The following is a 15,154-nucleotide window of genomic DNA, read 5'->3' on the forward strand; positions in this document are numbered from 1 at the left end:
TCTGGACGAATCCTTTTCTTCATACAAATGTGTAAAAGATGCTAGTCGCACTTAAAAGCCGAGTACTCTACCGTTGAGTTAGCAACCCCCCCCACAAAAAAAAGCAAGTACTGCAAATATGTAGATACAACCAGAATAAAGAAAAAAAGAAAAATCCAGTCATGTGTGCGTCAGGGAGAAATAGATCTATTTCTCTATGAGAGAATTATATTTGGTCCATACACTGTTGTCAATATGATTGTAAATTTTTAATATAGCGAAAAGAATAGAAAAAATAAAAAGTTTAACCCCCTGGTTTGTGAGTTCATACAAGGAATGAAAACTAAGCCGAATAGGATAATCTCAAATCTTTCTATTTCTATATATATTAATATATTATTTATTATACAGTATGATTTTATATATTTTCTATACAATAATTCTATACAATAAAATTTTGTATTTATACAAAATTTAGAATTTCTATAAATCCAAAATTTTTTAATAAATTTGTTTTTTATTATAAAACATGGTAGTTTTTAGCAGGATATTTGTTAGTTTTCATACCTTTAGGAAGAATACTAATAATAAATGGAAATTCTAATAAATCAAAATAAATATGATGGAAACGAAAGAGGAGGAAAGAAAAGAGTAGATCAAATTTTATACCAAGCTATATATGAGTCTTTAACATCCTCTTTTTTATAGTTCATTAATTCAATTTCGTTTTATTAAGACTTAATTCCGTAAAAATCCCTGCCTTCTTTGAAATATCATGAACTGTTCTTGTTGGTTGAGCGCCCTTTTTAAGGAAATCGAGAATAGCAGGAAGATTTAAATAAGTTTGATTAGTTATCGGATCATAAAACCCCACCTTCCGAAGATCTCTTCCTTCTCTTCGGGATCGAACATCAATTGCAACGATTCGATAAATGGCTCATTGGGATAGATGTATATGAATAATACCCCCCCCCGAGAAACGTATACGAGGCTTTGGCCTCATACGGCTCGAGAAAAAAATGCAATGAGTATAAGTTAACTCTCTTTATAAAATTCAAACATTAAATTAATTAGCCAGTATTGAAACCCTAACTATTTTTTTTCATAAAAAGCGTTCGTAACATTCGTACTCTCGTAACTCAAGTTAAATAACTCTCAAATATCTCACCAGAGACTCCTTAAGTACTCTTTTTATTGAGTAGTCTCTAACCTTTTTTTGTTTGTCTCATTTTTTCGAATCAATTTTGATTCTTCATTCTGATCTAGTTGTTCAAACAATTGAAAAAGGGATTTCCTTGTTTCAGGATTCTTTATCCTTACTTTGAATCTTTGGGTTTAGACATTACTTCGGTGATCTTGATCGTTTTATTAAAAAAGGGCAGCAACAAGCCCCTTATTTTGTTTATGATTTCTTTTCTTTCTATCAAAGAATCATACAAACGCTTGATTCACGCATGATAGACTTTTAATTCAAAGAATTTTACACTTTTACGAAAATTTCCTTTTCCATTGTAAAATTACTTGAAAGGGCTTTTTTTCAATATAAAAATAAAAAGACTTACGAAGTTGTTCCAACTTATTGATTCGCACTAACCCTAGATCCTTACTCCTGCGAAAGGAATAAAAACTTTCTATTCTCCTCGAGCTCCATCCTGTACTCTTTTTTATATTCAAAAAGGTGTAGGACTCTCGTAAAATAGAACACAAAATGTCGAGCCAAGAGCACCTATATTCCTAATATAAAAGGTGGCGGATCAAAACATCCACAGCAGATCATGTCCTTCAATTCAAGTCGCACGTTGCTTTCTACCACATCGTTTTAAACGAAGTTTTACCATAACATTCCTTTAGTTTGTGTAATTGATTCAATTATGGAATCATGAATAGTCATAGTTCAGTCAGTATATCGTAATCTATACTTTTTCTTTCTCTATGAATGGAATAGTGAATCTACGCGTAAAAGGTTCAGTCAGAATTCAAATGAATTCCACATTAAATTCTATATATGTAAAAATATGTAAAATCGAAATTTGAATAGAAATCTATATTTATATATATAAATATATATATAAATATATTTTTTTTTATTAAAACTCGTAGAATCTACGGTTCTACCTTACTTACCTACATCACACACAACTAAAAAAAGCAAATAGATTTTTTGTAATTTCGGGTGAAAAAGAAGTTTATTCTTCTTTTCATTTCAATATTTTATTCTTAAAAAATATTGTTTTTTTAAACAGAAAGAAAAAGATGGTGTACAAAGGCAATAGAAGATTTATTTCGTAATGACTGGACTCTGGGACGGAAGGATTCGAACCTCCGAATAGCGGGACCAAAACCCGTTGCCTTACCGCTTGGCTACGCCCCATTTTTATTTTTATTCAAGACTACTAAAAGAGTAATATTGCTATTGGTTGTTCGTCAATTCAATTTCAGCCCAAATGAAATATAGATTACATTGGTGCTATAGTTTTGACACGTGTAGATAGCAAATCAAACTTACTTTATTGATCATTACATAGAATTCAATTAAGATATTGTATGAAAATATTATTTCTTTCATTCTCATAAGAGAATGAAAGGATTTTTGATTGAGTAAGTTCAACAAAGTCTTTTTAGACTATCTTTCTTTATTTATTTATTTTTTCCTTATATAAAAAATATATTAATAACTCAATCAAAATTAAATTATCCACAAGAACACCAATTTTTGTTATGCTTAATATATTTAATTTGATCTGTATTTGTTTTAATTCGGCCCTTTTTTCAAGCACTTTTTTAGTCGCCAAATTGCCGGAGGCCTACGCCTTTTTGAATCCAATCGTAGATGTTATGCCCGTAATACCTCTTTTCTTTCTTCTCTTAGCCTTTGTTTGGCAAGCAGCTGTAAGTTTTCGATGAAATTATTAATACTGTCTTAGAAAAATTCACGATTTTGATTCTTCCAACAATTCAAATCAAAAGATCAAAAAATCTTGACGTAGGAAGGAACTCTCAATTCAAACATTGAATTTTTTTGGTAGCCATACTAAATCTGGATCATTTGATTTCCTCAGTTTTATCCTCTTTTCTCTAAATGAAAGAACTTAATTAGATTCGAGTTCACTCACAAAAAAAGTATCTAGATATTTAGTATAAAAATAGAGAATCTATCTCTTTTTTTTTTTTTTAAAAAAAAGTAAGATCTTGGAGATTGTGTAATGCTTACTCTCAAACTTTTTGTATACACTGTAGTTATATTCTTTGTTTCTCTCTTCATATTTGGATTCCTATCTAATGATCCAGGACGTAATCCGGGACGTGAAGAATAAAAAAGAAAGGTTTTTTATTACTTTATTTAATATTTAAATAGTGGAAATGTGCGAATTTTATTAGGATTTTATCTATTTCACATCATCAAAAAGGGGAAGGGAAAGAGAGGGATTCGAACCCTCGGTACGATTAACTCGTACAATGGATTAGCAATCCAACGCTTTAGTCCACTCAGCCATCTCTCCTAATCGAAAAGGAATACTTTTTAGGTTCCATTAGACAAAAAAACGGCTTAAAAAAAAACTTTCTCCACTTTATTCTTAAAAAAGTTTTTTTTTTTAGATTATTCTTTATCTTTAATAATACTTTAATTATATATATATTTTCATTTTCTATATTTTATTATATATATTATTTTATTATATATAAAAAATATAATATTATTTTTTCTTTTTTATTATATAAATAATATTTATATAATATTTATATTTATATATAATTAATATATATATATATATTACTATTATATAACCTTTTTTATAGAACTTTCTCAGTAATTCTATTTACATAAAAACTGTAAATAAAGATTCAATAAAGAAAAGGCTCGAAAGAGAAATAAATAAAATCACAAAAATAGAAATAGAGAATCCTTTTTGATTTTGTCTCGTCCAAACACAAATAAAAGATCTTTTTTATTTTAATAGCCTGGCCTGGTCAGTCCCCAGCCGGGCCTTTTTTTGTTAAAGTTAAAAAGACCCATCCGATGGGTTTTTAGACAAAAAAGATCTGAAATAAAAAAAAGGAATCCTGCTTTGCCTAATTTTATTAAGTCTACGCTAGAATTTTCTCATTTTTTTTTCAGATTTTTTTTCTCCCGATTACTTTGTTCGACAAAAAGTAAATTTATATACAATAATTGGATTGTAGCGGGTATAGTTTAGTGGTAAAAGTGTGATTCGTTCCTTTAACCCCTTTAATAGTTAAAGGGTCTCTCGGTTTGATTAATCTTCCGATCAAAAACTTTATTTCTGAAAAGGATTTAGTCCTTTACCTTTCAATGAAAAATTCAAGGAAGATTATAGATTCTCGTAATTTGTATCCAAAGACTCTAATTAATTGTCAATTTGGATTATGAAATTTCGAAACATAATTTTTGAATTGGATGACTATTTACAATTCAATAAGTATAACAAGAGGATCCATGGATAAAGCCAGAAAAGTTTCTTTCTAATCGTAACTAAATCTTCAGTTCTATTTTTTGTTTGGTATAGAAAAAATTGAAGCAAAATAGCTATTAAACGAGAACTTTGGTTTACTAAAGACATCGACATATTATATTGTTTTAGCTCGGTGGAAACAAAATACTTTTCCTAAGGATTCCGTTAAATAGAAATAAAGAACGAAGTAACTAGAAAGATTTTTTGAGTTCGCCTTTTCTATCTTCTAGAAGGATCATCTATAAAGCAAAATTTTTCTGGGAAAGCCTCCAAACGGGAAAAAAGCTAACATAGATGTTATGAGTCAAATTTTGATTTAGTTCCCATCTTATTTTATTTGGGAATTTCGCCATCCATCATAAAGGAGCCGAATGAAACCAAAGTTTCATGTTCGGTTTTGAATTAGAGACGTTAAAAATATAAAACTGATCGATCGACGTCGACTAAAACCCTTAGCCTTCCAAGCTAACGATGCGGGTTCGATTCCCGCTACCCGCTCTAAATTCTAAATTGTCCCCTTTTTATTAGAGACAATTTTCTCTATTAGAATTGTCTAATAGCAATTGTGTAGTGAATTCACTACACAATTGCTAAAAAGATTTCGCACATTTAACAAATGGGAAGTTAAAAAAAGCGAAAAGCGTCCATTGTCTAATGGATAGGACATAGGTCTTCTAAACCTTTGGTATAGGTTCAAATCCTATTGGACGCAATATCAATATAGATATAAATATATTGATATTTATCTATTATTTCCATTTCTATATATTATAAGAATATTTTTATTCTGTTTAGAAAATTTATAAAAAATAAATATAATAAGAAATAAATTCTGAATGCTTTAAGATTTTATATTAAACATATACAGATATTAGTTCTATACTTATATATATTATATAGACTTAACTTAAATATATTTCTATTTTTTATAATTTCTCCTGAAGTAGAAAACGTTCCAGTTGCTCTTTAATACCTTCTTTCAAAAAGCTTTCTGCTTCAGCGGTTAATGTCTTGGTAGAGGCTATTATTTCTTGGAACTCAGGTTTATTTGTTTTTAAATAAGTGCGTAGCTGAACGAGAAATTTTCTTACTTGTCCAATTTCTAATCCATCCAGATAACCATTTGTTCCGGTATAAATGGTCATTATCTGTTCTTCCACTGTGAGAGGGGCTGATTGGGATTGTTTCAGTAACTCACGCAATCGTTGACCTCTTGCCAATTGATTCTGAGTAGCTTTGCTCCTGTATAAGGCGCGAGGTATTGTAACGTAGCTGGGGAATCAGCCGTTTCAGCTACCACAATAGTGTAGTCCATTGCCCCTCGTTCCTGTAAACTAGTCACTACCTGAGCCACGGAAGAAGCTTTTTGACCAATAGCCACATAAACACATATTACATTTTGACCTTGTTGATTGAGAATTGTATCTGTGGCTACTGCTGTTTTACCGGTCTGTCTGTCACCAATAATTAATTCCCGCTGGCCGCGTCCTATAGGGATCATGGAATCAATAGCAATAAGTCCTGTTTGAAGAGGCTCATATACAGAACGTCTCGAAATAATACCTGGGGCAGGAGATTCAATTAACCGAGATTCAGAAGCTGAAATCTTACCTCGACCATCAATAGGGTTAGCCAAGGCGTTTATAACACGCCCCAAATAAGCCTCACTCACGGGTATCTGAGCAATTTTTCCCGTAGCTTTGACTGAACTTCCTTCTTGGATCATCAAACCGTCACCCATTAATACAACACCAACATTATTTGATTCTAAATTAAGGGCAATACCTATAGTACCCTCCTCAAATTCTACTAATTCACCTGCCATTACTTCATCAAGACCATAAATCCGAGCGATGCCGTCGCCCACTTGAAGTACGGTACCGGTATTTACAATCGTCACTTCTCTATTATATTGCTCAATACGTTCACGGATAATATTACTAATTTCATCGGCTTTAATGGTTACCATGAGTATTGTCCTAATTCTTTTTGGAAGAAAAAAAAAAATAATGCCTATCATAATCGTAAGGAAAGAGCTAATCAGTAATTTCTTTCATCGTACCAAACATACCAATATTTGCATTAATAGTACGTAAATGTAACTCATTACTCAAACAACTATTTAGGGTTCCTATAGCTCCCTGTAAAGCTTGTTGGAAAACCCGTTCACGGACTTGATTAATTGTTCTTTGTTGCTCAAAAAGAATGGTTTCGTTTTTGTAATTTTCTAATTGTTTCAAAGTCCTAGAAGTTGAATTAATCAAATTTACTTTTTCTCGTTCGATTTCAGAGTATCCATTTACGCGAAACTGATCCGCCTCCATTTCTACTTTACGCAGGCGAGCTCGGGCGTTTTCTAATTGTTGAATAGCTCCTTCACGTAGTTCTTCTGAATTTCGAATAGTATTTAATATCCTCTGCTTTCGGTTATCTAATAAATCATTTAATGAAAGTAGATTATTCAGTAAAAAAAAAGTTCTATGATCCCTTCCCGAACCAAACATGAATCTTTCGATTCATTTGGCTCTCATGCTCACGTATTCCAATCATTTATCAATTATGTATGAGACTTTCATTCCCATATTTTTCATGTAATGAGCCTATCCTCTCCCAATTTTGTTGTATTCAATTCATATTCAATATATATTTCTATCGAAAAAGATCACCAATCCAAGACAAAACTATTTGGAGGATTCTTCTGACCAATAAAAAATTGATAATTGTCAGCAAAGTTGTTTCTTTTTTTCTTGAAATCCAAAGAATTTTTATTACTTTATACGTAGGTTATCAATTCTGCATTATACAAAAAGACTCAAAAATTTTTATCGACATGAGTGTTTTATATCGAAAAAAGCCGAACTATTCTTTTTGAAAATCTTATTCATTTTTTAATTAGACTACATATGGTAGAAAGAGTACCATGTTGCATCTGAACTTCAAACGGTTTAGTTTTAACCATGTTAATTAATGGTCCCAAATTTTTGGTTGATAGAGAATCAAAGTCAAGTAGACTTACCAAAGAATAACGAAATGCTATGGTTCTAAAATATGATTTTTTATTGAATTTTGTATTCAGAAGTAATTCGCGGGATTAGGCACTCTTTGCTAGTTATAGTGCCACTGGACGAATCCAGCCTATTCTTGAAATGAACAACTCACACACACTCCCTTTCCAAAAAAGATCAATACACCGAAGACTACACTTAGATTTATTGGATTTGTTGCTAAAATATCGGTATTAAACCCGAAACTCCCGGCGGATGGCCAGTGACCCAAGTAAACGAAAGAATCGGTTAAATTTTTCATATAATCTCCTCTTCTAGCTAAACTATAAAAAAAAAGAACTCTGTCCTTTTTTTTTTTTATTCTTTGTTTTTTTGAATAAAAAGAAAATTTCGTTTAATAATTTATAATTTAATTTACCTATTTGGATATTTATAAACAGAATCAAAAACCTATTCTATTTACAAATTTATTTTCCAAAAATTTTTAATTTTCAATAATAATAATGAGACTTAATTAAAATTAAGCTAGAATTTGAGACCAAGTTTTATATCAATTTTAAAAAACCTAAACCTCCTTTTTGCGCAACACTCCTTAAAAAAAAATTCCATTAAACTAAAAAGAATAAGGGGAAGGAAGAAAGCGAATCGATGTGTTAATTCCCCATCCTCAAATTAGTCCTTCCCAAGGGTTGTTGTCTCAATGAATAATTGTAGGAGTGAAATCTTGATAGAATAAAAAAAACTACGAAAAAAAAAATTCCTAATTTTATTATTTCTAGGATTAAACAAAAGGATTCGCAAATAAAAGCGCTAATGCTACAACTAGGCCATAAATTGTTAAAGCTTCCATAAAAGCCAAACTAAGCAATAAAGTACCTCGTATTTTTCCTTCTGCCTCAGGTTGTCTCGCGATACCTTCGACAGCTTGACCCGCAGCTGTACCTTGACCAACCCCAGGTCCAATAGAAGCAAGCCCAACAGCCAACCCAGCAGCAATAACCGAAGCAGCAGAAACCAGTGGATTCATGATAAGTTCCTCACACCAAAATAAAGAAATAGTTAATGATACAATCATCCAACGACTTAGGACTTAATTATAATTAAGTCATCGCTAAGATTCATCCAGCCAAAATAACCAAAAACTTGATAAGAATTACTTTGATATTAGTTCCTATCCACGGGATTTTGAAAAATGCATAATATATATATATACGACTTTTTTATGCCGTTTCTTTTTTGTGAACCATTCTTTTCTTTTAATTCTTCGTTCTTTTTTTGATCGTTTTTTTCAGCCAATTCACAGATAAAAAGTAAGAACTTATAATCGAATCGTTATCTAAATAGAAATTCACAAAAATAGTGGGGCAGATTATATAGATCTTTAACTTATATATACCTAGTCAATATCAAATATGACATATACAAGTGTTTCTTACATAACGTAAACCAACTATTCGATAATTGGGCTAACCTAAATTTGAAAAAAAAAAAATAGTTAATGATGACCCTCCATGGATTCACCTATATAAGCCGCAGCTAAAGTGGCAAAAATGAGAGCTTGAATCCCGCTTGTAAATAATCCAAGGAACATGACAGGTATAGGAACCACTAAAGGTACTAAAGAAACAAGAACAACAACTACTAATTCATCGGCTAATATATTTCCGAAAAGTCGAAAACTCAGTGATAGGGGTTTTGTAAAATCTTCTAAGATGTTAATGGGTAAAAGAATTGGAGTTGGTTGAATGTATTTACTGAAATACCCTAATCCTTTTTTGCTAAGACCCGCATAAAAATATGCTACTGATGTGAGTAAAGCTAAAGCAACCGTCGTATTTATATCATTCGTTGGTGCTGCTAACTCCCCTTGAGGTAACTGGATAATTTTCCACGGTAAAAGGGCTCCTGACCAGTTAGAAACAAAAATAAATAAAAACAGGGTTCCAATAAAGGGAACCCATGGACCGTATTCTTCTCCAATCTGGGTTTGACTCACATCTCGAATGAATTCAAGGACAAATTCAAAGAAGTTTTGGCCGCCAGTTGGAATGGTTTGTGGATTGCGAACCGCTAGAGCTGCGGAACCTAATAAGATAGCAATTACAACCCAAGAAGTAATAAGGACTTGCGCATGGACTTGGAACCCCCCTATTTGCCAATAGAAATGTTGGCCTACTTCTACACCAGATATCTCATATAACCCTTCTTTTATTAGTGTATTGATGGAACATGATAAAACATTCATATTGCCCTCTGACAGAAATAAGAACTTTAAATTATTTTGATTCAAGACCCCCCTTTTTTTTTACTTATTTACTTGAATTTTTATTTTAGTTTTGGATACCAACTAAACGAATCACACAATATACCCAGTTTTTTATCTCTTTTTCTTTTGTATGATTCAGGAATAGTAACCGATTTTATAAATCGAAATACAGGGAGCCCCTCCCTCAAAAAAAATTGATTTATTTATCTTATTATTAATCAAGAATTTTGTATATAGCTAGAACGACCCTCACAAATTGCGAATACTAATTTGTTAAGAATGAATCGAATTGAAGCTATAGCGTCATCATTTGCTGGAATAGAAATATCCGCGAGATCGGGATTACAATTTGTATCGATTAAAGAAATGGTTGGAATTCCCAAAGTTATACATTCTCGAAGAGCCGTATATTCTTCTTGCTGATCGATGATGATTACAATATCAGGCAATCCCGTCATATATTTAATCCCGCCTAGATATGTTTCCAAGCGAGATAATTGTCTCTTCAACACAGCTGCATCCCTTTTCGGAAGACGGTTGAATCCCTCTGTCTTTTGTTCAGTTCTCAAGTCCCTAAACTTATGAAGTCTTTTTTCTGTAGTAGACCAATTTGTTAACATGCCGCCGAGCCACTTTTTATTAACATAATGACACCGAGCCCTTATTGCAGCCCGCGACACTAAATCAGCTGCTTTATTTTTTGTCCCAACAATTAAGAATTGTTTTCCCCTACTTGCTGCATCAAAAACTAAATCACAAGCTTCTGATAAAAAACGAGCAGTTCTAGTCAGATTTATAATATGAATACCTTTACGCTTTGCAGAAATATAAGGTGCCATTCTAGGATTCCATTTCCTAGTACCATGCCCAAAATGAACTCCTGCTCTCATCATCTCTTCCAAATCGATGTTCCAATATCTTTTTGTCATTTCTTTTCACACTTAAAAGGGGGGTACCCAAAACTAAAATAAAAATTTGTTCCAATGGAACCTTCTCTTGTCCGTTTATGCACGAGCCGAGCCATTATTTTGTATTCATTATTATCTTTATTAGTGTTAACAAATTATTAAAGCAAATGACTACAGCAAACAATAAAACATGAAATTCAAAACAGGAATCTGCTATTAGGAATTATTCAATTCTAGAAAAGGCAGATTTGTAAATAGAAGAGTCACAAAATTCCCTGTGATAAAATAAAATATCTCTCATATCTCCCTCTAATAAAGATAAATTCTTTGTTTTTTTTTCAAAAAGAATATTGGTATGTTGCCGTGAACAATGCACCAATCCTTTGTTGAACCCGGTCCCGGCGGGGATCACACCCCCTAGAACAACATTTTCTTTCAGGCCTTTCAACCAATCGATACGACCCCGAAGAGCAGCTTTTGCTAAAACTCTAGCAGTTTCTTGAAAACTTGCTTCGGATATAAAACTTTGAGTATTCAAAGATGCTCGAGTTATTCCTAATAAAACGGCTCGATAACAGATTGCTTCTTCTAAAGCACGCCCCGTGCGTTCTGCTCGTAACAATCCAATCAATTCTCCAGGTAAAAAACATTAGACATTCCCTCTTCTGAAACCAAAACTTTTGATGTTATTTGACGTACAATAATTTCGATATGCCTATTATGAATCTGCACCCCCTGGGATCGATAAACCTTTTGAATCTTATTAACCAAAGAAATACGACTTTGCACTATAGTTAGCTCAGCACCAATCAAGAATCCCCAAGGAATTCCAAGAATTCTTGTTATACACCTGTTCCAACCCTTAATCCGCTTTTCTAAGTTCAGTGATATTGAATCAATCGAGCGGACTTCTAACACCTGTTCTACTTTTGGAAGACCTTGGGTTATATCACCGGATCTCGATTTTTCATATATAAATGTAACTAATGTATCCCCTTCGTAAAGAATTTCTCTATAATGCCCGTGAACTTTTGCTCCCGGAGTAGCCAAATAGGGCTTAGCGGATCTTATTACTACAGAATCCCTTTGAACAATTAAAACTTGACCCGATTTTAGGTATGGTTCTTTTTGGCTATACATAGATTTTCACAAAAAAATTGTCCAAGACTTATTATTGTGGACGTTTCCTCACAATAATAATTATTATAATTTTGATGAAGAAAATACCAATTCAATTTGAATGGATTCAAAACAAGGTTACTGTATGGATCTAGATTAAAAATTCTTCCGTTTTCATCTATTAAATAAGAGTGAATTATTTGAAAAATATATTTGAAGTTATCAAGTTGCAAATATTTAATTACAGAGATCTGATTATAAGTTAGTAAAGGCAAAAATGAATAAAAATTCGAAATTTGAATGGCTGTTCCTAAGGGGCCCGACGAATTTTGAATTGTAATTAGAGGTTTTTTTTTTATTGATTGGTTTATAACATTGTGATATTTTACATGATTAAATGGACCGATTCTAAAACAATTAGAGGATGATAAAATTAACAAAGATTGGGATTCCTTATTTCTGAACATACGAATAGTTCCATGATTTTGTCTAAGCGATTGTTGAAGAATGCCAGCCTTGGGAGAAAGCGAATAAAACGGATTCACGGAATCTGCAGAGATCAATCCCGAATCCGGCGGATTATTTCTTTTTCTTATATACGAAATATGGGATTTCACTAAGCCAATTCTTATGAAATCTCGAATCAAACCCTTTGTACTTACTTCAACAACGAAAGCGCGGACCTCCTCGAGGGAAGAATTTTTGTTGTCTTGGTCCCAATTCAAGACTAAACAAGTGCGAACCAATTGAATACTTGTGTCAGAAATTCCTCGAGTTGGTTTACCATTTCCATAAAGGATATAGTTGAAAACTCGAAGTTGAATATTATCCTTTTCCCGAAAGAGATCTTGTGGGAAGAGTGTTGCTAAATTTATACTGTCCATTATCTCATAGGTAGCTACGGGCCGCACCAAAACAAAAAACTTTTTCTTGGTTGGTGTGATCCGTTGGGCATAAATCCAATTTTTTAAATTTTTTGATTCTTTAGAGTTTGTTTTTCCCCTTCCTGGCGGTATCAAGATGCCACTATGTCGGGATATCTTATCTGTCTTGTCCGGAAAATGGATATCCCCCGAAAATATTTTGAGTTCAATCCTTTTTTTTTTTCTCTCCACTCGGATCAACCCGCCGACTTGGCTTCTTATATTTAAAGTGATTCGTGTATCGACTCCAATGATACTATAGTTCTGTACCATTATGGCGGAGGATTCGGGTAAAATATGCACTTCCTCAGGAATGAAAAAAAAGCGATCTACTTTCATTTCGTATTTTGTCTTAAATTTTTGGACTCCTCGATACTCAATCATATCCTCTTTTTGGACGATTGAGTCCGCCTTTAGAGTTCCATATTTAAGAATTCCGGAACTCTTTCTTCTGTATCTAGGATCATCAAAAAAAGCAAAAATACTGTTTCTACGGAAAATACCATTTATGGGTATTTCAATCGAGATACCTGAATGTGGTATGAACTCTTTCGCTTGCTCTTGAATCGATTGGAATGGAATGAGAAATCTATTTCTTCGCCTTTTTGCTAATAAATCCGAATTCTCATGAAAAATAGCAGAATATATGAAATTATAATGACTAGTACCTACGATTCCATTCAATTCTGAATAATTGGGAATCCCAGATTTTTTTTTATCAGAAAAATCTGAACTGAAAAATTTTTTGCTCACTTGATCATTATTCACTGAGAGGCTAGAAATAGATTTTCTTTCGACGGAAAGAAAGGGTATGTTCATTTGATCTTGATCTTTGTGGATCGAAAAAAGAATTAGACTAGATCCACAAGAACCTCCTGATAATATCCATAAATGACTTGTTTTTGGTAAAAGATGGACATTACTATATGTAAATTCGGGTGCATGGGATACATCAGTACTCCAATGCATTTCGCCCTCGGAGTCAGAATAAATATATTTTCTAACCCTCTCTTTAAAATGAAAAGTGGATGTTCCCTCGCGAATCTCAGCAATCACTTGTTCTGATTCCACATATTGATCATTTGAACTAAAAGAAAACTTTTTGGTGGAATAGTCACGCTATGTATAATATCTTCGCTCTCAATAATTACAGACAAGTCTATATAACATAGAAAGGCAGGATGCCCGTGACGTGTACGTGTAGGATGAACCAAATCCTCATTAAATTTGATTTTTCCATTATAAGGGGCTCGTACATGTTCGGCAGTACCTCCTGTAAATACTCCACCGGTATGAAAAGTTCTTAATGTTAGTTGAGTCCCCGGTTCGCCAATAGATTGACCCGCAATAATACCTACAGCTTCCCCCAATTCAACTAGGTCACCATGAGTGGGACTCCGGCCATAACATAATCGACAGATCCAAGATGTACTCCGACAAGTAAAGGGAGTTCGAATAGATATTGATTGTGTTCCAAAGGTTATGAATCGATTGACAAGTCCAATCCCAAGATCTTGATTTCGAAAGGCGACACATCGGGAACCTATATATATATCGTCTGCTAAGACACGACCAATTAATGTTTGGATAAAAATTCTTTCTGACATCATCCGACTTTTATTTCGAGGACTCACAGAAATCCCTCGGATAGTGCCACAATCCGTTCGACGTACAACAATATGTTGAACTACTTCAACAAGTCGACGCGTAAGATATCCAGCATCTGATGTGCGGACCGCAGTATCTACAACTCCTTTACGGGCTCCATAGCAAGAAATAATATATTCTGTTAAAGACAGTCCTTCGCGTAAATTGCTTTGAATAGGTAAATCAATCATTTGTCCTTGGGGATCCGACATTAATCCTCTCATACCTACTAATTGATGTACTTGAGATGCATTTCCTCTAGCTCCCGAAAAAGACATCATATGGACTGGATTGAAAGGGTCCGTCATCCTAAAATAGGATTCATTTCCTGTCGCAAATATTCACTTGTAGCATACCATATCTCAATAGATTGGCGTAATTTTTCTACCGCATGTACATTCCCATAATGATGGGTTTTTCCAAAATCAAACTTTGTTGTTCAGCATCTTGGACAAGCCAGCCCTTAGAAGGTATCGTTAAAAGATCATCAATTCCTAATGAAATGGATGTAGCAGTGCTTGCTGGAAACCCAGAGTCTTTACTTGATCTAGGATGTGTGATGTATATGCCATCCCGAAGTGATCTATTAATCGGCTAATAAGTCGTTTAATAGCAGTTCCATCTATCACTTTATTGTGAAATACCAGATTGGCCCGTTCCGCCATAAGTACCTCCATATTCTGCTGAATGGGATTCGACAATGAGTTGAGTCAATGATTGCAAAACTTCCTTTTCTCGATCTTGATTTTTTAGGTCAGGAAACTATGTCCGAGTTGACTCGGAGAGGTCCGATTCACACGGGGTGGTCCTATACTCTTTTTTTTGAATACCAATT

General features: G+C 33.2%; 1 protein-coding gene, 1 non-coding gene and 1 pseudogene across 2 annotated transcripts; all 3 read right to left on the minus strand.

The window, feature by feature from the left end:
- Positions 1–2,082, minus strand: part of LOC125606823 — a 5,740-nt pseudogene extending 3,658 nt beyond the window's left edge.
- A 1,071-nt stretch (positions 2,083–3,153) lies between these two features.
- On the minus strand, positions 3,154–13,644 carry LOC125606821 (ATP synthase subunit alpha, chloroplastic-like). Its single transcript, XM_048775680.1, has 2 exons — positions 7,613–13,644; positions 3,154–6,897 (listed from the first exon to the last, which is right to left on the minus strand). The coding sequence occupies exon 2, from the start codon at positions 6,469–6,471 to the stop codon at positions 5,638–5,640; it is 834 nt and encodes a 277-aa protein (XP_048631637.1). The 5' UTR covers positions 6,472–6,897; positions 7,613–13,644; the 3' UTR covers positions 3,154–5,637.
- TRNAS-GCU lies at positions 3,392–3,479 on the minus strand. The gene has a single exon. It is a non-coding gene; the product is annotated as a tRNA-Ser (tRNA).
- Positions 13,645–15,154: the final 1,510 nt, after the last annotated feature.

The sequence above is a fragment of the Brassica napus genome, unplaced genomic scaffold, assembly GCF_020379485.1.
Source record: "Brassica napus cultivar Da-Ae unplaced genomic scaffold, Da-Ae ScsIHWf_996;HRSCAF=1398, whole genome shotgun sequence".
NCBI classification, from domain to species: Eukaryota; Viridiplantae; Streptophyta; class Magnoliopsida; order Brassicales; family Brassicaceae; genus Brassica; species Brassica napus.

Coding starts and splice junctions, on each gene's coding strand:
- LOC125606821 (XM_048775680.1), bottom strand. CDS start 6,471: ATGATAGGCATTATTTTTTTTTTTCTTCCAAAAAGAATTAGGACAATA.